Source organism: Leucopleurus acutus (genome assembly GCF_964270905.1).
Source record: "Leucopleurus acutus genome assembly, chromosome: 14".
NCBI classification, from domain to species: domain Eukaryota; kingdom Metazoa; phylum Chordata; class Mammalia; order Artiodactyla; family Delphinidae; genus Leucopleurus; species Leucopleurus acutus.
In genome coordinates, this window is record NC_139156.1 from 29,642,348 (window position 1) to 29,666,372 (window position 24,025).

Consider the following 24,025-nt stretch of genomic DNA (forward strand, 5'->3'; position numbering starts at 1 on the left):
CAAGGCAAGGTTGCCCACTCTCACCACTATTATTCAACATAGTTTTGGAAGTTTTAGCCACGGCAATCAGAGAAGAAAAAGAAATAAAAGGAATCCAAATCGGAAAAGAAGTAAAACTGTCACTGTTTTCAGATGAGGAGATACTATAGATGCTACCAGAAAACTACTAGAGCTAATCAATGAATTTGGTAAAGTAGCAGGATACAAAATTAATGCACAGAAATCTCTTGCATTCCTATACACTAATGAATAGGAATAGATGAAAAATCTGAAACACTCCCATTTACCATTGCAGCAAAAAGAATAAAATACCTAGGAATAAACCTACCTAAGGAGACAAAAGACCTGTATGCAGAAAACTATAAGACACTGATGAAAGAAATTAAAGATGATACCGACAGATGGAGAGATATACCATGTCCAAGGCAATCTACAGATTCAATGCAATCCCCATCAAACTACCAATGGCATTTTTCACAGAACTAGAACAAAAAATTTCACAATTTGTATGGAAACACAAAAGATCCCGAATAGCCAAAGCAATATTGAGAAAGAAAAACAGAGTTGGAAGAATCAGGCTCCCTGACTTCAGACTATACTACAAAGCTACAGTAATCAAGACAGTATGGTACTGGCACAAAAACAGAAATATAGATCAATGGAATAGGATAGAAAGCCCAGAGATAAACCCACACTCATACAGTCACCTTATCTTTGATAAAGGAGGCAAGAATATACAATGGAGAAAAGACAGCCTCTTCAATAAGTGGTGCTGGGAAAACTGGACAGCTACACATAAAAGAATGAAATTAGTACACTCCCTAAAGCAATACACAAAAATAAACTCAAAATGGATTAAAGACCTAAACGTAAGGCTAGACACTATAAAACTCTCAGAGGAAAACATAGGCAGAACACTCTTTGACATAAATCACAGCAAGATCCTTTTTGACCCACCTCCTAGAGAAATAGAAATAAAACAAAAATACACAAATGGGACTTAATTAAACCTAAAAGCTTTTGCACAGCAAAGGAAACCACAAACGAGACGAAAAGACTGTAGCACGGTGGTTAAGAATCCGCCTGCCAATGCAGGGGACACGGGTTCGAGCCTTGGTCTGGGAAGATCCCACATGCTGTGGAGCAACTAAGCCCCTGCACCACAACTACTGAAGGCTGCGTGCCTAGAGCCAGTGCTCTCAACAAGAGAAGTCACCACAATGAGAAGCCTGCACACCACAACGAAGAGTAGCCCCAGCTCGCCGTAACTAGAGAAAGCCCACATGCAGCAATGAAGACCCAATGCAGCAATAAATAAAATAAATAAAATAAAATAAACAAATTTATCAAAAAAAAAAGAATGGGAGAAAATATTTGCAAACGAAGCAACTGACAAAGGATTAATCTCCAAAATATACAAGCAGCTCATGCAGTTCAATATCAAAAAAAACAAACAACCCAATCAAAAAATGGGTGGAAGACCTAAATAGACATTTCTCCAAAGACACACAAGAGGGATTAGAGAAATGTATATCAAAACCACAATGAGGTATCACCTCACACCAGTCAGAATGGCCAGCGTCAAAAAATCTACAAACAATAAATGCTGGAGAGGGTGTGGAGAAAAGGGAACCCTCCTGCACTGTTAGTGGGAATGTAAATTGATACAGCCACTATGGAGAACAGTATGGAGGTTCCTTAAACTAAAAACAGAACTACCATATGACCCAGTAATCCCACGACTGTGCATATATACCCTGAGAAAACCATAATTCAAAAAGATACATGTACCACAACGTTCATTGCAGCACTATTTACAATAGCCAGGACATGGAAGCAACCTAAGTGTCCACCGACAGATGAATGGTTAAAGAAGATGTGGCACATATATACAATGGAATATTACTCAGCCATAAAAAGAAACAAAATTGAGTTATTTGTAGTGAGGTGGATGGACCTAGAGTCTGTCATACAGAGTGAAGTAAGTCAGAAAGAGAAAAACAAATACTGTACGCTAACACATACATATGGAATCTAAAAAAAAAACACCCAAAAAACAAATGGTTCTGATGAACCTAGGGGCAGGACAGGAATAAAGATGCAGACCTAGAGAATGGACTTGAGGACAAGGGGAGGGGGAAGGGTAAGCTGGGATGAAGTGAGAGAGTGGCATGGACTTATAAATACTATCAAATGTAAAATAGATAGCTAGTGGGAAGCAGCCGCATAGCACAGGGAGATCAGCTTGGTGCTTTGTGACCACCTGGGGGTGGGATAGGGAGGGTGGGAGGGAGATGCAAGAGGGAGGGGATATGGGGATATATGTATACGTATAGCTGATTCACTTTGTGATAACAGCAGAAACTAACACACCATTGTAAAGCAATTACACTCCAAAAAATATGTTAAAAAAAAAAATAGTACCTGACTTGCTATGATATAATTGCCTGATTCCTATTTGTAGAAGGGGACAAAAAGGGTGCAGAGAGCAGAAGGTCAACTAGGCATGGATCACTGAGCTTTTTATTTTTTGTTTGATACTAGGTTCTTCAAGATACAAAAGGAAAAACAAAAAGTTCTGAAGTCACAAGTTACTCTCTACAAACAAAAAATAAATATATGCTACATTATTTTGGGATAAAGTTATATTTATATCTGTCAGATGGGCATGTTAGATCAGCTGCTACTGTTATCCCAATTATAAGGATGGAAAATTACATCACAGAGAGACTAAAGGACATCCCTAAGGTTACAAATCAAATTACTGATAAAGTTTGAATCATAACTCAGGTCTCCTGACCGCTAGTCTAGTACTCCTTCCGTAACATGATGAAATGGCCTTACAGTGAACAGAATCAGAAACGGTGGCTATATCAATGTTCAGGACAACTAATTCCCTCTGATTAAGGATTTATGGATACAAGCAGTTCTGGGAGGAAAGGAGAGATGGAGGGAGGATCAATGGCAAAGCTGAAAAGAACTCAGGTGTGCTGATTTCTTTCCAGTCCTATATTCGAGACACCATATAGCTTATAGATTAAACTTCCCAAAATACTGCTTTGATCATGACATTCCTTTGATTAAAAATCTTCAATGGCTGTATTTAAAGCTCATAACCTGGACCCAACCTACCTGTGGTTGGCAGAATGACAGCCTCTCAAAGATGTCCATGTCCTAATTCCCTCAACTTATGAACATGATACATGGCAAAGGAGAATTAAGGTAGCAGGTGGAATTAAAGATGCTAATCAGATGACTGTAAAATAGATAATGCTGGATTATCTAGGTGGGCCCAATATAATCACAAGGGTCCTTAAAAGCAAATTGTTTCAGAAGAGTCAGTGTGTCAGAGTGAGGCAATATGAGAAAGACTTGGCTGGCCACTGCTGGCTTTGAAAACGGAAGGGGGCCATGAGCCAAGGAATGTGGGCAGCGTGTAGGAGAAGCTGAAAAAGGTAAGAAAATGGGTTCTCCCCTAGAGTCTTCAGAAAGGATCACAATCCTGCCAATACCCTAATTTTAGTCCAGTGAGGCCCATTTTGGACTTCTACCTACAGAACTGTAAAAGACAAATTTGTGTTGTTTTAAGACAGTAGTTTGTGGTAATTTATTACCTCATTAATAGTGTACTAAAATATATACTACATTTCTAGCTTTATGTCATGTCATCCCTTAAAATATGCTACATTCCAACCAAAGAGTAATACTATGCCTAAACACATCTTGCTTCTTCCTGCCTATTGCTTTGATCACATTATTTTTGGTCACATGTATAATCTGACTCTTCCTCTAGACTTCTACAGTGCTTACCTCATCTGCACTACTTTTACAGTACTCACTGTATAACACCCTATATTAATAAGACCTGTCTCTTCCTCCAACCTCAACCTGACCACCTAACCAACATTTAATGTACACTGAACATAACATTAGAGAAAGAACTTGAACAAAGAATTTTAATATGTAATAAAGTTATAAGAATGAAGAAGGTATTACCAGTGGATACAGGGGAATGAACTTTGTTTCGTTCACTGCCCAAGTAAAGAAATTATACAGAGAAAAGTACCATAGGCAGAAGTGTGCAAAGGCATGCAAGGAGTGTGGTATTCATTAAACAGTTCAGTGTGGTTACACTAAATAATGTGAGGGCTTGGGGGAGTGCTATGGGCTTAATTGTGTCCTCTCAAAATTCATGAGTTAAAGCCATAAACCCCAGTACCTTAGAAAATGACTGTATTTAGAGATAATGCCTTTAAACAGGTATTAAGTTAAAATAGGGTAGACCCTAATCTGAGTGGTATCTTTATAAAAAGAGGAAATTTGGAAACAGACACAGAGGGAAGACCATGTAAAGACACAGGGAGAAGATGGCCATCTATAAACCAAGGAGAGAGGCCTCAGAAGAATCTAACCCTTGCTGCCACCTTGATCTTGGACTTCTAGCCTCCAGAATTGTGAGAAAACAAATTTATGTGGTACTTTGCCATAGTCAGTCTAGGGTACTATGCTCTGGCAGCCTGAGCAAACTAATACAGGGAGTAAGGCTGGAAAGAAAGGCTGGCGTTTCAGTCTCCTCATCAATATTCTGATTCTATAATTCAACTACAAGGGATGTGTCCTATTTATCCCTATATTCCCCCCCTGCACACGTTACCTTGCACAAACTAGGCGTTCAAAAAATACTTGTGGAATGAATAAAATGCACATGCCCCAAGTTAATTACTTTGTCCAAATGCATGTCTATCAAGACTGATTCTACATAGAGCCCCCATCAATAAGAATTTGATTTATGAAATATATATTTTTTAAATGATTCTGGATGGCATTCTGAAATTTGGGGGGAAAATGACACTTTTTTAATTTCCCTTTGCCAATAAACTTTAATTGTTCTGGCTATATAAATCATGCAGAAAATCCAATTTAATAAATTATAAAAGGAAAACAACAACAACAAAAACAAAATTTCAAAACAGATCATCTAAACTTCTGATAGTGACAAATTCAGGACCTAAGCCTGGGAACGTTCCATATTTTTTACAAGCTCTCACAGCCTGGAATGCCTTGTCTGCTCCTGATCCTTCTCTTTTAAGACCCAGCTTCAATCTTTATCTCCTCTTGAAGCGTTCCCTATTGACTCTATTTTGATGGTTTCTCCATTCCCTATACTACCATATCATAACCCTTGGCAGTTGGATATATACCGTATTTCATCAGTTCTAAGATGCACATTTCAACATCTCCAACACCAGTATGCATCTTAATCATGCATATTGTCACTGCTTGTCTCAATATGAATGAGCACCAAAAGCACCAATACCAAAATTTGCAGAAAGGGTGGTCAGCAGGGTGGAAGAAAATCTGAATATAAGAATAGCCCTATATAAGTGCAAAGCTGGCTTAAGAATCCAGCAACAATGATTTTTGCTTCTTTTATGTATTCTTTTAAGAAATGCTGTATCATCAAAGTTGTTGATGGAACAGAAGATGGTAACAGGATGGAAGGACATCAGTATCAATGACTGAGTCAAAAAATTATTAGGACTTACCTGGTGTTCCAGTGGTAAAGAATCCACCTTCCAATGCAGGGGACATGGGTTCGATTCCTGGTTGGGGAACTAGGTTCCCATCTGCCATGGGGCAGCTAAGCCTGCACGCCACAACTTCTGAGCTCATGTGTCTCAACTAGAGAGCCCAGGTGCCACAAACTACAGAGCCCACGTGCCCTGGAGCCTGCACGCCACAAGTAGAGAAGAGAAAACCTGCACATCACAACTAAAGAGAAGCCCATGCTCCACAACGAAAGATCCTGCATGCCTCAAATGGAGATCTCATGTGCTGCAACTAACACCCGACGCAGCCAAAAAAACAAATAAATAAAATTAAATTTTAAAAAAAAGGAAGAAAAAGGAACACTTGGGTTCTAATTCCAAAAAAAAAGAAATCATTAGAAAGAGTTGGACTATAAACACAAAGTTTTAGGAAATGAGAACCAATTTATTTCACCTACATTTTCTTTATGTAAGAGATGACATGTGATAAAAAAATTTATGTCTAATTAAGAGCTCTTTCAGTATGTATAAAATTAAAATTCTAAAAGGTAAGCATTGTGTAAAAGTTTAATTTCTTTCTTAGTGATACATAAAATAATGATATATTTCACAATCAATAGCATTTTCAATTCAATGAGATAGAATACTTCTTTATTTTTTTCTAGACATTTCTGAGAATAAGTTTCATCAGCTCCACAAGACTATAAACTCCTTAAACATTCTTATCCTTCTCTTTTATCCCTCATATCACCAATATCAGAGCTGGGCACAGTACGGTTGTACAATGTCTGTTGATTGGCTGAGAGCTTTAGGTAGAGGCAAAGGCTTACTGTCATGGAAAAAGCCCAGGGTTAGAAACCAGGAGACTGGGATTCTAGTGCCAACTCTGGCACTAACCTTAGCTAGGTCAGTAACAACCTTTCTGGGCCTTACTTGCCTTATCTATAAAGCAAGAGGTAAACATAAAACATTATGTTACAGGTCCCTTTCAATGCTAACGTTCCACTTTTTAAAAAAAGACGTACAGTTTTCTCTCTTAGACAGGTTAAAGTTCCAGGTCTTAGTCCTTATTGTTCAAGGCCTATGTTATAATCCTGCCTCTGATCTTGGAAGGTAGGAATAAGAACACTTCTGTAGGTACTTTTTTTTTTTTTGCGGTACACGGGCCTCTCACTGTTGTGGCCTCTCCTGTCGCGGAGCACAGGCTCCGAATGCGCAGGCTCAGCGGCCATGGCTCACGGGCCCAGCTGCTCCGCGGCATGTGGGATCTTCCCGGACCGGGGCACGAACCCGCGTCCCCTGCATTGGCAGGCGGACTCTCAACCACTGCGCCACCAGGGAAGCCCCAGGTACTTTTAATTAAACGTAATAAACCATTTTAAACTATAGTTGTGGCTATAACAAATTTAAATATTAGGGATATCAGGAGGTTACAGGGACATGGACAACAGAGACTTGACCAGGAGTTAATGGTATAACATTACTGCGGTTGCTTCAAATATCACCATGTCTATTTACATAATTACTTACAGAATTAACCCATATAGCTAATTCTCAATTATGTAGGTTAGGTTATTCAAACCTTTTGTTTCTATTTTCTCTTCCACTATTACCCTGTAGCTACTTAACTGCTTACTAACTCAGTTTCTACTCTTCAGTAGAAACTGAAGAAAATAAATTTTTCATGTTTGTCCATGGTAATGTGAATAAATCAAAAGCTAGAATTAAAATGTTTCACCCATTTAACTTCCTATCTTTGGCAAATAGGGAAATAACACTATTTTTTTTAAAGTATTTCAAGCCTTTTCAAATTTTTCATGACCTAAGTTCTAACACATCCAAAAAGAGTTCCCTTAAAAGATAATAAAACTACAGTGTATAATATACAGCATAAGTTATGGCTTTCATCCCTTTTCTATACTGCTTTGGGCATAAATCCTTTACAACAGCAGAAGGATAAATTCAGACTTTTAAACTCCAACTTTTTTTTAAATTAATTTTTATTAGAGTATAGTTGCTTTACATAACATTTTATACATTAAATATAAGAGTAGATAATGTCTTCAGTGGTGTTTCCTATCTGCAAATAAAATTATCTAATATATCTAGGCTATGCCTCCACTGACCTTATCAAGAAACCAAGGCCAGAAATGCAAACTTTGACTTCATAAAATTTATTAACACAGAATGAGTAGAATGCCATTCAAGGTGCCATCTAAAGATTTCTCTAGGGACTTCCCTGGTGGTCCAGTGGTAAAGAATCCACCTTATAATGCAGGTTTGATGCGGGTTCAATCCCTGGTCAGGGAACTAAGATCCCACGTGCCGCCGGGCAACTAAGCCCGCGTGCCACAACTACTAAGCCCGCGTGCCACAACTAGAGCCCACATGCCGCAAAGTTCAGAGCCCACTCGCTCTGGAATCTACGTGCCACAAACTACAGAGCACATGCACCCTGGAGCCTGCGTGCCACAACTAGAGAAGAGAAAACCCACATGCCACAACTAGAGAGAAGCTCACAGCCCGCAACGAAGAGCCCACGCACCACAAGGAAAGAGCCCGCATGCCTCAATAAATATCCCACGTGCTGCAACTAAGACCTGACGCAGCCAAAAATAAATAAATCTTAAAAAAAATATTTCTCTAGAATAGGTATCAGCAACATCTCAATATCACTGATTATCATCAATGAGAGAAATCCATGGCCATAGCTTTGGATTAAGGCACAGTAAAAGAGAAGAAAGGGCAAAAGTGAATAAGAATGCAGAAAAGGAGAACCAAAGGAAGAAAAAAGAAAGCTACAATAATGAAGCATGTCAGATGATCACTTACTGACCCCAGTGCCAGAGGACAAATTTGAGAGCTCCAGTTTCCTCTAATGAATAGTCACATATGGTACACGAATATATGGGCAGGGACCAAGTGAATATCCTCAACCAACTTGGACTTGGCTCCTATTTAGACAGTACAGAAAGGTTAATATGGCAAACTGATGCTGGCATTCTTGGGAAGATGCTATCCAGACTGAACAGTGAAAACACTGTGGCAGATTAAATTTTAGTCAAGAGGAAGACTGAGAAAGCCGGGGAGACATATCTGGATTTCCTCGTCTTCCCAGCATGATTGGGAAGACCAGATGGAAAGATACCACTGATGAAGTATGAACATGAGTAGGCACACACAGAAGGAAGATGGTTTGGGAATGAATGGTGTTCCTTTTCTCTTTTCCATGGTCATACCTTGTTAGCAACCTTCTATAACAAAAGGAGACTCCTACCTAAATATTTACCGCTATCTAAAAACACACATCAGGACCAGAAATGGCCAGTGAAGGGACCAGATGTCAGTGTCTATCAACATCAATGTTTTGCTGCTGGTATCTTACTAACCCTCCTACCAATAGGTTTGCTGATCAGTACAGGAGGCAGCAGAGGAAGTTTTATCTAGACAACAATAATTCCTGTGTGCTGGTACCAAGATCTCAAAGGGTTAAAAGAAGTCATGCCAACATCCTTTTCTTTATCAATTATCAACTTCAATTTCTGGGCATCCCATACCACGGTTTTAGGAGATGTGTAATCTTTGGAGACTCATCAAGAGTTGCAGTTCTGGGACCTCAACAATGACCTAATCCCTTCAGGCAGTTTCAGAAGTTCAAATGTCACAGGAAACTGCTTCACATGCCAATGGCTACCACACCCTGCTCTAGAGCGTACTTCCCTGCCTATTAGAAGTACTAGGCATACCTGTATGGCTAGCCATTGTCAACAAAGAAATAGGCCAGCTGGGAAAAGAGCCAAAAATCTTTGGTTGGAAAGTTTTCAAGGTAGACAGACACTCTGGTTTAGCCTTTAATAACGTACATTTGGAACAGTATAAATAATAAATTAGGAGTAATAGTCACCAAAGCTATTAATGTTCTTGGATTTGTGACATCTTTTAATAACATTATTATTATTACATCTTCTAAAACCCAGAGCACAGGAGGCAATAGCTTGGAGTTGGATCCATTACTTGCATTCTCAATCCAACTTCTTTCTTGCTCTCATCTATCCTCATGCCTCCACACAGACTCCAATCTCTACCAAACACCTCAGAAGATATACAAACGCAATACCCAGGCACTGGCTGTCTTCAGCTTAAAACACTACCTGCTCCGTTTTCCTGCCATTCCCAGCTTTAGGTCAGGCTAGTGTCCTCTGGCTATATTACTATGCTTCTCAAAAGACTCAGTTGCCTAAATTCTTTTGCACCTAAACAGTGTTAAGAGCTGAACAACAGAGTTGCACACCTAAACCTCCCTCCCGCCAATACAGAAGCCATATCCCTAACCTACCACACAGAATCCAAGTTCCGGCAGCAATGATGTTTTGAAAGCTCCTGGAGACTAACCTAAAAAGGCAGAAAGCAACTCTGCCCTACTGCCTACATCCATTCAGTAAATATTTACTAGGTCTACCATGTACAAAAGGCTCTGTGTCCCATGCCCTTCTTTTGTAGGAAGCTGTTTCTTCTCTCCCACGTACACCTGTGCTCTCCTACCCCCTTAAGCAGTCCCTTTGCCAACTCCTAAGAACACTGCTTCCTTCCCCAGACTAAGGCCTTCTCCCAATGCCTGGATCCTTATTAACTTCTCTATATTCACCTAACTTACCATATTATTAGTACATCTTAGCCTGATTTGGGTCTAAAACCTCTGCTGAACAGTGTTTTGCTTTCTGATTATGAGCTGACAGCCACTTCTGGTTACCACACTCACATCTTGATATAATTTAAGTTTGTATGTTGTCTTTGAGCTGTGATTCTCACTTTATGTGCATCAGAATCACTTGAAAGTCTCATAAACATAAAGACAGCCTGGCTGAAGAGTCTGCATTTCTAACAAGTTCCCAGGTGCTGCTTATGCTGCTGGTCCAGGGACCATACTTTGGGGAACTATCACCTTTGAGAATCCGATAAAAGTTATGAAAAACTGTACTTACATATAAAAGTTTGCATGCAATTTCAAAGGATTCATGCATGTTAATTTGTAGGTGCCTTCTGCTCTATATTCTTTTAAGAAATGTTTAAGACCTGCTGTTTCCTGACTCGCCCATAAGAAGTACTAACTGTGGTACAAATGTGCATGCAAACACCTCCTAAGAATAAGGAGGAAGCGCATGGTACTGGAAAGTCAATTCTGTCCAATGCGCTGCCCTCTTCAGTCTCACGTGTCTCTTTTATACATGCTTGTGAACATTTTTCTGTACTTCTGGTTCAACTCTCAGAATCAAAAGACTCATCACTTAGTATTTAAAAGGCTCTAAGGAGTCACTCAAACAAAACTATTTTATAGGAGAGGAAGTGGTCTGGTAGAAAGAACATAAATACTGGATTAAGACAGAAGTAGACTGAAATACTGATTCCGCTTGTCTTAAAGATACAACCATCAACCTTCAATTTCCCCATTTACAAAACTGGAGATTTTATAGGGAAAATCATTTTTTCCCCTTCTGGGCAAAGGTGTAAGGAATAAAAGGGGGAATGATTCTACTATTCAAAACCAATGATTCTTATTTATGGTAAGGAATTTAAATGCTGGAAGAGGGAATGTCTAAACTAAGAAAATGAAAAAAATTGAACTAAATAATTTCTAAGATGCCTTCAAATCCAACATTTTGTATTTATGAACTCTAACTAGCCAGCATATTCAACAATCATTTACTCTTCAACTCAGCACAAACTCCTTAAAAAAACAATCATACCTTCCTTTATTACACCCTTCCCTTCCCTCTATAGTGTCTAACATCATTCCAACATCTGCTGGAAAAATAAAATAAATATGAATAATAAATTATTCTTCTCCCCTCAAATAGGCCAGTGTGAAATACATCTTGTCAACACAGAAAAGCCCTTTGGAAGAAGTTTCCCTCTGTATCTGCTCAACAGTTAGCCAGAATCCATTAAATTCATCTTTAACCTATTCAGTAAGATCTCTCAGGATTTGGCTATAATAGATATAGTTCAACACTGTATGCTTTGTTTCTTAAAGATCTATCAGATATTCTTTTCTCAATCTACAATCCTATTACCGGGTTGGCCAAAAAGTTCGTTCAGGTTTTTCCGTAAGATAGTATGGAAAGACCCGAACAAACTTTTTGGCCAACCTAACAGTTTCTTGCAAAACTGTTACATTGGATGTAATGTGTGTGAATGTATAAATATGTCTATCAAAATTACCCCCAAAATCCTAGGTCCTATGAATTGATGAACTACCTAAGAGCCAACCAGTTTCCACTAAAACATACCTCTTGTAGAAGACGTGGGTCCAGGCAGTCACCATCATCATTAAACATAGACTCCCAGCTCTCCTCAGTAGCAGCACTTGCTTCTGTGTGAGACATATCAGTTGCTTTCGATTCCATGGATGTTTCCACAGATACTGATTCTATATCAGGAAAGGTTACACCAAATTCTGTAGTCTCTGAGCCATCTTCTTCTTTTGTTTTGAACTCTTCAGCAGTTTTAAGTTCATGCAATGCCTCTGTTATATCACCAGTACAATCTTGATCACTGCCCAAAGCACTGTCTGAAAATACTTTTGTCCCACTTAACATACTGAGTTCAGAGTCCAAAAAAGTGTTACAATTACTACCAGCAATCTTCTTTACAGGTAAGGAGGAAGCACAATCTGACAAGCTCTCTATCAACTTTCCTGTTGACTCTGTGAAACTAGATGAAACACTCTCAGCATAAATATCTGAGCAAGCAGTCAGGTTGCTGAAATGTTCAGTGTCATTCCCCCTTTTAGCTACATGAAGAGGGGATGTATCTGCACTTATTTCTAAATAGTCTGAGAAACTACTTGTGTTGCTACAGGCCTCATGAGCTACTCTAACAGCAACTACAGTTATTTGATCAGATATGATATCTGTAATGTCCATCATACATGTCTTATTGGTAATGTCACCTACACTCTTCGACCCATTATTTGTATATGTTTCATGAGCAAGGACAGCTGTATCAGAAGATTCACACTTTACACATAACTCATCAGCAGTGCTGTCATTCTCCTCACACTCTCTAATCATTGTTGGATCAAAAATGCCATTTATGCTCTCTAATTTGCTGACTATAGTCATCTGATGAGAGATGTGACCCATAGTCTCAGGAATGGAATCTATACCTTTCTGACCCAAGATGAAATCTGTACTGTTGGCTGTATCACCAACATTCTCAGCATCCAAGTCTATGCAAGTCTGATCAATGATACCAACTGGACTTCCAGGAACAGAATCAGTGGTGATGCCTCCGTTGCTGCGCTTCAGCATTCCACCCGATGTCTGCATGCCTTGTTGTACAATTCCAGAATCAGAGCTTGGTTTTACTGGTGCAATCATACTCTCAGGTTTCACCACAGAACTAAAATCTCCAGGAAATTGGGATAGTATCTCTGCAACCCTGGCATCAGTTTCCATTCTGCTTTTCAAATTTCTATCTTCAAATGTTTCCCCATTTAGTTCATGCCTATTGAAATCACAGAATTCCACATTTTGGAATGGTTTGTTTGGAACCTGAGCCTTACTGATTTCTGAACAAGACTGAGATTGAAGCAACCCATCCTGTTCTGTCACATCTCTGGTTTCAACCTCCAAACTCTCTACCTTCTTTGGTTTAAAATGTCTTTGTAAAGGTATGATAGGTATAATCCCAGGATTTGGGACTCTTTGCTGATGTCCTTGGGATAATACTTTTTTGGATTCTGTGGTTGCTCTCTTAGTACAAACACTATCTTTATTTCTTTCTTGAAGCCACGCATCTTTATTAAATTTTGTTGAAGATTTCTTTCCTTCCCTACGATTGTGTTCCTTTTTATCTGGATTAATACTTAGTCTTTGAGCCTCACGCTTGTCTCTAATGATCCCCTTTTGAGAGAAAGAATCTTCCTTTTGTTCTTCTTTCACCACGGAGTTAGGTGGACCACAGCTTTTTCCCTCATCACCTGATTTGTGCACTACTATGCCCCTTCGAGCTTTGGGTACATAAAGTGCCATGTCAGGCCTCCTGACTCGAACTCTGCATCTCTCTGCTTCTCGCTGCATGGCACCCCCTCAATCTGCAAGAAAAAAAGAGAGAAAGATTCAATTACCAAAAACTAATTACAATGTATTGAGCCAAGAGATTTTAAAAGACTAGGTAGAGGGCCTACTAATCCATCCTATAGAAACCCTTAAGTTAAAAAAAAAAGTAAAACCTGCCATAAAATAATTAATGCAATCAGGTAAGCAACTAAGGAGAGTAAATTCCAAAATAACTCATGAGCCCATGAATTTTATCCATATAGCCTCTTTCCTCTACCTTCCAAGTTCTCTCTACTTTTTAACAAGTAGCCTTGTCTTCAGCTGAATTAAAACAGATGAGAAAAGTGATTACAGGCTATCAGGTACTCGTAAAACACAACCATCTTAGAAGCTCAAAATTTACACTGAAGAATACATTCAAGGAGAACCCCTAAAAGCACATTTGTTCAACATAAATATATATACATAAATATGATTTTAAGAGTAACATATGAATGAGAGTAACTTGAATGTGGGCTAGAAAATGAGACAACTAATCATGGACTGCTTTCTAGAAGATGCTGCTTGTGAACTATGATTTTTAGGAAAGAAACAGGTAGTGGGAAAGAGAAAGTCATCATTCTATTAACACTATTTAATCAAGTGACCTACTATAAATTTTTCTTCCTTCTAGTAGCAATAAAATGGGTCTGGGTAGGATAAAGGAGGGTGGAGGCCAAGGAATGTGATGGGACAACTCACTGGTAACTCCCTGACAATCTCTACCATGGTTGATCGATGGAATTTAACAAGGAGAAAAAATTTAGCAAAGGTTAAATAAAACTTTATTTACTATCTACAAAATATGAGGAAATGCACTAGACAATCTCATACTGAGTTATTCTTTTCATCTTCAAAATAATACTGTGAAGTACATACTAGTTTGCCCAGAGCAAAGAGAATAAGAAGGTCCTACACATAGCAAAGAAACACCCATATACACTCAGAAGCACCCACTGTTAATATTTCACCACATACCTTTCAAAGGAAAAAGACAGTAAGAGGGAAAGGCTAACAAATCCTGTCCACTCTATTACAGATCCCTAAAATTCCACCTGATCAGAATACTTCCTCAGCGAAGAAGCTCCACTTTCATGGCCAGGCAATTTTCTTTTCAGCCCAGGGATATACCATGGCCCTGATCATCAAGTGTCTCCAGTGATCCACCTGTCCCTTTTCTCTTTTGATGTCTTAATTATTATCTAGCTCATCATTCTGCATGGCTTTTCTATCTTTCCATTTGTGGAAGAATATGACTTCAACATTTAGCCATGCCAAATCTTTTTTAAACGTTTATTTTTCAAAATAGAAGTACTAAAGTATATTTCATTGGAGGGGATGCCATAGACACAATGTATCTTGATCTCAGGTAGCAAAACACCTGACAAAATATATCATGATGAACTGTAAGATGGTAAAATATGGGCTACTAAGAACTGGTAGGTGGACTCACAATAAAAAGTAATGATAATGGGTAGAAGCAAATTTAGAGAGGGTTATGTAACGGAGAACTATGTCCCCATTGCCCTTTAAAATTCAACATTTTAAACAATAATTTGGATGCAAACAATGAACACAGTGTTTATCGAATGTGAACCGACACAAAATCGACAGGATTAATAAATAACAAAAATGATTAAATTACAATTTAATATCATTTCTATAATCTGGAATGCTGTGCTGAAAGCAATATGAAGACTAGGAATGAATAAATACAAAGACCTGCTTTGGGTTAACAGAAAAAAAAAAAAGAATCAAGCAACACAGAATAAAATGTATAATTTGCACAGAAAAAAAAAAAAAGATCTGAAGGCTTTTACTTCATCTGCAAAGTCAATAAAAGCCAAAAGATAGTGATGTGGATGTTTAGAAAGGCAACAGTCTTAGATTACAAAGTCTAGAAAATATACAACACAAGGTATGGTTAAAGGAACTAAAGGTATACTCCTTACCCAAAAAGGTCTAAATGGAAACATCCCAGCTACCTTTATACGTGAAGATTGGTTGCTCTACAGGATTGGTTGGTTCCATATTTCTTCAGAAGTCAGTTACCAGAACCGACTGGTAGAAATTAAAAGAAAACAAAGTTTACCTCAATATAAAAAAGAACTCTACTTTTAGAGTTCTCCAACGCCATTATCAGGTATTCTGTCTCTAGAATAATTTAAATACAATCTAGACGATGGACTAATACTAGAGAAAGAATTTCTATCTGTAAGGCAGATTGGTCTGGATTAATTTTAAGTGTTCTTCAAACTCTAAATTATGATTCTATTTGTCATACACAACAGACATATATCAAAGGCTTCAAATTTAAAATTATTTTGTGCTACAGCAAATGGCTTTTGAAACTCTACCTTCTTTTTTTCTTAGTTAATGTCTACATGTCATAATGGTTATTTCAAAAGCTGAATAACAGTATAATAAATTTATATTATTATCTATTTCTTACCAAAGCACTGAATTCAATTATGCCCATCCAGCACTGTGCTGGTAAATGTTTAGCAACTGGCTTTCCAAGTGTAGTTTGGAGTATTATTTTCACTTACATCAATGATGTCACCAGTGTGAGTGATGTGACTTCTTTATGGAAGTGGATAATCATTTTTGAATGAAAGAATATATTCTCAATTTTTTGAGCTATGCACAATATAATAAATAGCTAAAGACATAGCACTTTTGTAAGTCAGCATTATTACCATTTCTCCATCACTTTAAGTCTAGACAATCAATAAGCAATAAATCAAACGTGATTTATGGCATTTGCTGATCTCTGTGATGTAAATATTCCTACCGTGGCTAATTTCAAGCTACCAATGTGGTGTTATCAATGAACCTGGAGTTAGGAAAAGGACACACAGTAGCCTACCACGACACAGTATTTCAACCATAAAGGTACACTATACATAAATAACTTCAAAAGCACAGATCATAGTAAAATGAAATAATTAGGAAGTGATGAATTTTAAATATTTATTAACTTTTTATAAATGTCACTTATTTAATAATGAGCTATAATTTAATTTTTAATAATGGATAGGTTTAATAATCAGTTTGAAAAATTCCTAAACAGTTAGCTCTTACACCAGTAGAAGATGCTCCAATACACCACCACTGGCTGTTTTGTTAAAATCAGTATCCAAAAAGATCTACACACTGCATTGGTCTTTCATAGGTGCCTGTCGCACTGGCTTTGTTTTTGTTTTCCCATCTTGCCATTCATTTGTTAAAGAAACTGGGTTATATGTCCTTTAGAATTTCCCACATTCTCGAGTTTGCTCATTGTACTCTTTAGCATTAATAAGTTTTTATATATAATCTCTGTGCTTCCTAAAAAGTAGTGGTTGATCTAGAGTCTTGATAAAATTGGGGTTTAATTATTTTATAGCAAGAATTTGTCATATATGGTGCTATGAACTTCCTACTGCATCACATCAGATAGCAATAATGTCTGATTATTTCCTTTTTGTAATAATACACATTGATCAGTGGGTTCAGGTCCATCAGCCTGAACCGTCCACTATAAAGTTCCCTCTCAGTCTTTTACCCAGTGGTTTTAATAGCTTTAGAGGAATACTGCCAAGATACACTATTTCATGAGGGTTTGCAAAATGATGACATTCTAATTCTGACATTCATTGTGCATTTGTTAGCTGGAATTCTTTTACAGTAAACTTTCCCTCATCAACTATTTTGTGATTCTGAGGTACAGTTTATATAGATAAGACAGAATATTTGATTATTTATTTACCAGTTTCTGAATGAATTGGTTCCATGACCAACATTTTGTTGTTGTTGTTGATTTTAACAAAACCAAAAAACCTCACAGATTTTCACTTATTTTGTTTCAATCCAGTGCAATAATTATTCCTCTTGAAGCTCAAACTATCTTTGGCCAATGGCAGCCCCTTCAAGGTCCTTTCTACACAAGCCCAAGTTATCCTTGATAGTTCTTTGCTTTGTAGTATGACAGCTTGTCATACTAGACCAGAGCTGGAATCAGCCACTTTTTTCAAGAAGCCCTAGTTCACTTTAGTGAAAAATAGTATTTTAACGTGGGCACTACAGGAATTCACTGCTACTTGGTTAGTCACTGTGTCTAAGCCTTTTCAGATCTCATAGTCAATCTCACATTGATTTTTGCAATGACATGATAATGAAAATACATATTTCCATGCTTTCTTCATCTCATAAGTTATTTAGAAGTATCTGCCAAATGTATATATATATATTTTTAATTACTTTTAAATTGATTTCCAACTTAATTACACTGTGGTATAAATGAGATCAAGTCTTCAAAATGTGTTGATTTTGTTTCATGGTCTAGTAAATGGTCAATTTTGGTAACTGTCTCATCTGTGCCTAAAAATAATGTATAACAGCTAAATTTTGGGGTTCTGTGTATGTGTATTCATAAAATCAAGTTTATTAAAGTATTGTTCAAATCATACTATTTACTGTCTGTGCTTAATCACTGCAAAGTATGGATAAAATACCCACTGTGTTTGTGGATTTATTGATTTCTCTACGTATGTATATTTATTTTTATATAATTTGTCAAAGTAATGTTATCAGATACTTACATTTAGGATTGTTCTGTCTTCCTGGTAAATTGTTACTTTTGCCATTATGAAGTGATCCCTTCTACTGGTGACCCTAAAGGGGATCCCTTCTCTTGGCGGAGTTGGGGGGGAACGACCCAAAAGTCTATTTTGTCTAAAAGTAATATAGCTATAGCAACTATATTACTTAGTTAGGTATCTCTTCTTATCCTTTTACTTTCAGACTTTCTGTGTCATCATGTTTCAGGTGTCTCTTGCAAACAGTATACAATCAAATTATGAATTATTTAATGTCTGTCAAATTGTCAATCAAATTTGACATTCTGTCAATGTCAAACTGTCAAATTTAGTCAATTAACATTATTGTGATAATAGATACATCTGGAAGTATTTCTACCTTTTTATTTTGTGCTTCCTTTCCATTTATCCTACTTTTTGTAGTTTTCTTCTTTTCCTGCTTTCTTTCAGGTTGATGGAGTTCTTCTACTGCTCAGAAAGCTCTATACTATATTCCTAGTCTGTTCTTTATCATTTTATCAATAACATGAGTACTTGTCTAAATATCTCAAGTTGATCATTATTTGTATCTGTCTCCTAGACAACTGTACAATGGTTTTATTTTACAATCCCTTCATATATACTCTTAGTTTTTGTCTGAAAATATCTTTACATTGCTCCCATTCTTTAATGGATTTTGACTTCTACTGTTACTGTTAAGAAATCTGTTGTCAGTTTGTCACTGATTTGTAAGTGGTCTCTCTTTCCTCTCTGATGATTCTCAAGATATTCTATTATGTGTATGGTGTTCTCAAGTGTGTACTATGTGTTTTAGTTTGTGTTTTGTATTATTTTTCTACTGGGATAACACTATGCTTTTGAATTTTACCAATTCTATTTATTCAGGGCAGTATCTTCAGATCCATCTTCTAAACCACTAGTTTTCTCTTCACATTTGTCTATTTTGCATTCTATCCTATCCAATCAGTTTTTTTAAAAAATTTTAATGACTAAAGTTTTATTATAGAAGTCCTATTTATCCTCCACCCTGCCTCTGTTCTCCCTGGCCTTATGTTTTTGATAGTTTTGTTGTTCTTCTATTTGTTTTCTTCTTTTATCTTTAATCATTTTTAACATTTCTATTTTATTATTTAATGTTCATTATTATAACTGTGGCATTTACTTTTAAATTAATTTTTAATTGGTTTTAATTATTTAATATTAAATATTTATCATTCAATAGTTCTACTTTGTGAAGTTCCTGAGGATTTAACTCTGCTGTCTCTTGCGTCTCTGACTTTTACTTAAAGCACTGTCTTCTTTTGTTGGTGGTGGCGGTGCTGTAACTTTGGGTAGTGAGTTCAGCATCAATGCGCCTTTATCAGTGGGAATTCCATACAGCCAGACTATAAGTATTCCTCTATACAGTGATTCTTCATTAATGTGAATTTTTAAGTTTGAAGTTTTCTGAATGATGCAGTAAATATAAATATGAAACACAAACCCAGATGAGAGTAAAACAGTAGCTATACAATCTCAGGAAACATTCCCCCCTCACTCAGAACCCAGGTGAGAACAGACAAGCGTCCTTATTTTCTTTCTGTAACTCTGAATAATTTTTTTTCCCTAGTCTACTCTTTGAATGAGGGTATAACACTTTGAGATTTAAGGCTTTAAGTGGTGAACTCAGTTCCAACTCATCTCTCTCAGGCCCAATGCCTCCACTCTTATTTCCCACATGGCTATTAAAATCCAAGCCTCTTAGTTACCAAGAACATCAACATTAGTAAAATAAAAAATAAATAAAAACTGTAAAGAAAATCTAAATAGGGGAACTGTCTTAAAATTACAGCCCATCCACATAATGGGTTGATATCCAAAACATAATACTAACTGAAACAAGAAAATTACAATCCAATTCATTTTTTTTGTTTGTTTGTTTTTGCACAAAAGTGTACCATCAAGTATAGGCTATGGTTCCCAGCCCAACGTTTGACTAGCCCTTGTATCAGACAAATTACTTAATTTTATTGTGGCAGAAGTTACCACTTTAAGCCTTAGTTTACTCAAAGTATAAAATGAGGATAACAACAGACCTATATCATAGACACATTGAAAAGATTAATTAAATGATGCACATATAGAAACTTGCTAGTCATGTTAAAAGTCTCAATAAAAGTTAGCTATTATTTAAATAGGCAGTTGAGTTCCTTAAGTTACAAGTTTACACAAGGAATCAAAAGTCCTTATAATACAATAATATTCAAAATGTGCCTTGATCACATATAAAATCCATTTCTACTTGACACTAACATCTACTGCAACTATATATCCTGGCTTTGCCCATCAATCTCTCACTAATAGTCTAATGTTGTAAGCATCCAATAATACAAAGTAAACACAATGCAATTCAACTGTAAAGTGAAAATACAAATATTGAAAAGAACGCAGGATTTCATGAAGTCTATAAAAATACTGAAGGAAGTACTCATCTCAGAGCAAAACCCTTGGGGAATGACGTTCTGGCAGAATCAAACCAGTGAACAACTGAAGAAGGGAAAATCTAACAAGGATGATGACAGGACAGGAATCAAGAAAGGAAATGTCAAGGGCTAAAGAAAAATCTCTTGAGAAACTGTTAAAGCTCTCAACAGTTTTGGTAAAACTGAAGCTCTTGTCTAATCTGTATGATAAATACTAAGAAAATCAAAGTAAAGGATGCTATCAGACTATCACACAATTTTAGTGAAAAAAATTATACAAAGAAAGCACTTATATCATTCTTTGTTAATTCTAAGAATTAGCACAACTGTAATTACAACCTCAGTTTTATTAAATATGTGGTAAAATAAACATTTTCATGTCAGAAAAAAAAAACCTAACAGGTTTTTTTTCATTAATAACTATGAAACTTTAGTCTCCATTTTAAATAGGTCCACTTTAAGACATATTTTCAAAGTACCAATTTTCTCATTTAACAAAGTTTTCTCATAAATATATATTCCTAAGGGGAGAAAGGCTATCATCTAAACTGTTAACAGTGGTTACATCTGGGAGAGCAGAAAATGAGAGAGGGAAAAGAATTAAGAATTACTATCTTTTTATACATTTACCTCAGTTTGTTTGAATTTGTTACAATAAATGTAGTTATTTTTGTAATTAAAAACAAAATCACTAAAATTTAAAGATATGCTATTGCTTTAGTATAAGAGGCCATTACCATAAATTGGTGTAGGAGAAAGCAAAAGTAATGAAAACTGACAAACAGATCTTTATTGGACAAAATTACTATAAGTAGGAAAATGATGAATGGAGAAAAGGGCAACTCTTTAATATACTTCATAGGATAATAAAACAAACAGCACAGAAATTACTTGACATTGGAAAAATAATCTCACAAATGTTGCAGAATGCTGAGCAACCTCTACTTTTTGGTCTAAGAATAATCTAGAACTACATTGTCCAATACACTAGCCACTATCCACATGCAGTTACTGAGCACTTGAAAAGTGGCCAGTCTAAATTAAGATGTGCTGTGCTTGTAAAATATCTCTGGATTTCAATGATTTGGTATAGCAAATAAAAAGTAAAATGCCTCATTAATATTCTTAAATTGATTATATGTTTAATAATACTATTTTGTATATAATGGATTAAATAAAACACATTGAAAGTAATTCCATCTGTTTATTTTTATATTTTTTAATATGGCTACTAGAGAATTTAAAATTACATACGTGGCTCATATTTTTGGTCTGTGTTATATTTCTAATGGAACCGTTGCACTAGTCTAAGATCTTGCCATGTCCTTAATGCCACAAGAACACAGTCTGGCTTTTCCTCTTGTGTCTTGCCTGTTTCAGATTTTTTCACTTTCAGCAAAAAGGGAATGTACCAAACCAAGGAATCAACTAAAACATGAATGTATAGATAAGCTTATCTCGGTACAAACAATTTAATTTTCCCAAATTTCATAATGATAAAAAAAATAAAGCATCAAAAGAAGTAAAGTCTACTTATATTTCATAAATCAGAAAATAAGACTGATTGGACATTCCCATGTGGTGAAATCTACCCTCAACAAATTTAGGAGCATTTTTTCATATATGTTTAAAACTGTGCAGGGCCTTAGATTTAGAATCATTTAACAACTGCCTTTGTTTTACTGGACTATCAAGAGCATTCACATTCTCACTGGTCTACTTAGAAGCGGGCAAAACTAAGAAACGCCAACATCCTTCAGTTCGGTAGCATATATGTGCATCTGTAAAGGAATAAAAGTATCCTAAAAGCAGATTTAGTACGTTTATAATTAAATGTAATATACAAAATATATTAAGTGACACACGTAAACCAATAGATTTCTGAGCACTAAAATATAATTATACACTTTTAACTTCTAGGCATCCCCTCAGAAGATTCACTGTCCTTCCCTCCCTAATTTCATAGTCTGGTGAATGGTATCACTATCAACCCAGCAGTTCAAGCCAGAAACCTGGAAGTCATTATCTATGACATTTCAATCAATTAACAAGCCCTGTTCATTCTACTTCTATACTGCTTCCCGTGATTTTCTAAAATACAAGTCAGATTTGGTCATTTCCTTGTTCAAAACTCTTCAGTGGCTCTTTATCACGTACATAAAGTATCTTGCATAGTAGATTTGGCCCTACATGATCAGCTCCATTGCCACACTAACACTGCCTAGCTGCCCTCAGCGGGCTGTCTCAACTCCAGCCGCTCCTAATATCAGACTTTAGAGTCCACTGATTCCAACTCCTGATAGTACTAGAAACATGCCCAGCTGCCTTCTCACATCTCTGTGATTTAAGACACATTATTTTCTCAGTCTGATGTCTGCCTGATACTCTCATACCTGCCCTTCAAATCTCACCTTAAAGGTTACCTCCTCTATAATTTCATCACTGACTGCCTGATATACTAAGGTCCTGCCCATAAGTTCCCACTACATATCGTTACAAATACCTTCATTAAAACAATTATCATATTGCTTTACAGGTATGTGTTTGCATGTCTGGCTCTCTTCTAAACAGTAAGTTCCTTCAGTGTAGGGTTAGTGTCTTTTTGTCTCATAGCACTGCATTTGGCACTAAATAAATACTATCTGTTAAAACATGGCAAGTAAGACTTCTCAATAGGTGATGCTCTCCCAACCCCCAGTTGAGATTTGGGGTCCCATTCACTCCACAAACATTTATTGAATACCTAGTATGTGCTAAGTCCCCTCTTAGACACTGGGAACACAGCAATGAACAAAACAAAGTCTGGCCTCATGGAGCTTACACTGTAATGGTGGAGATAAAAAATAAGCATTTAAACATATATTATAATGTTTGACAGTGGTAAATGTGGTGGAGTGAAATGAAGGAGGGACAAGAATACAGAGTGATGGGTGTGTGGCTATTTTAGAAGGGAAGACCATATGGAAAAGTAGGGAAGACCACTCTGAGGATTTAATACCTGAGTTTATACTTGAGTTGAATCAGTGAGTCACAGAAATTATCTGGAAAAGAAAATTCCAGGAAAAAAAGAAGAGCAAGTACAAAAGCTATGAGGCAGGCCAAACTTGAAATGTTCCCGGAATAACAGGAAACAAGTGTGGTAACAGTAAAAAGGGGCACCGAAGTTGGTAAGACAGCTAAGGGCCAGAACAAACAGGGACCTGCAGGCCAAGACAAGGTCTTTGGATTTTATTTTGAATGTGTGGGGAAATCACTGGAAGGTTTCAGCAAGAGAATGACAAGATCTCACTTAACCTTTGCTAAAGATCATTCTAGCAAAAATGTGAGGAATTGAC

At 36.7% G+C, this 24,025-nt stretch overlaps 1 protein-coding gene across 1 annotated transcript in view; it reads right to left on the reverse strand.

The window, feature by feature from the left end:
• The window catches only part of R3HCC1L (R3H domain and coiled-coil containing 1 like), an 86,642-nt gene that overhangs the window by 19,231 nt on the left and 43,386 nt on the right, over positions 1–24,025 (reverse strand). The window contains exon 3 of the mRNA XM_082854205.1: positions 11,837–13,644. Coding sequence (XP_082710331.1) covers positions 11,837–13,630 — 1,794 coding nt within the window. The 5' untranslated portion in view covers positions 13,631–13,644. The remainder of the gene's footprint in view (positions 1–11,836; positions 13,645–24,025) is intronic.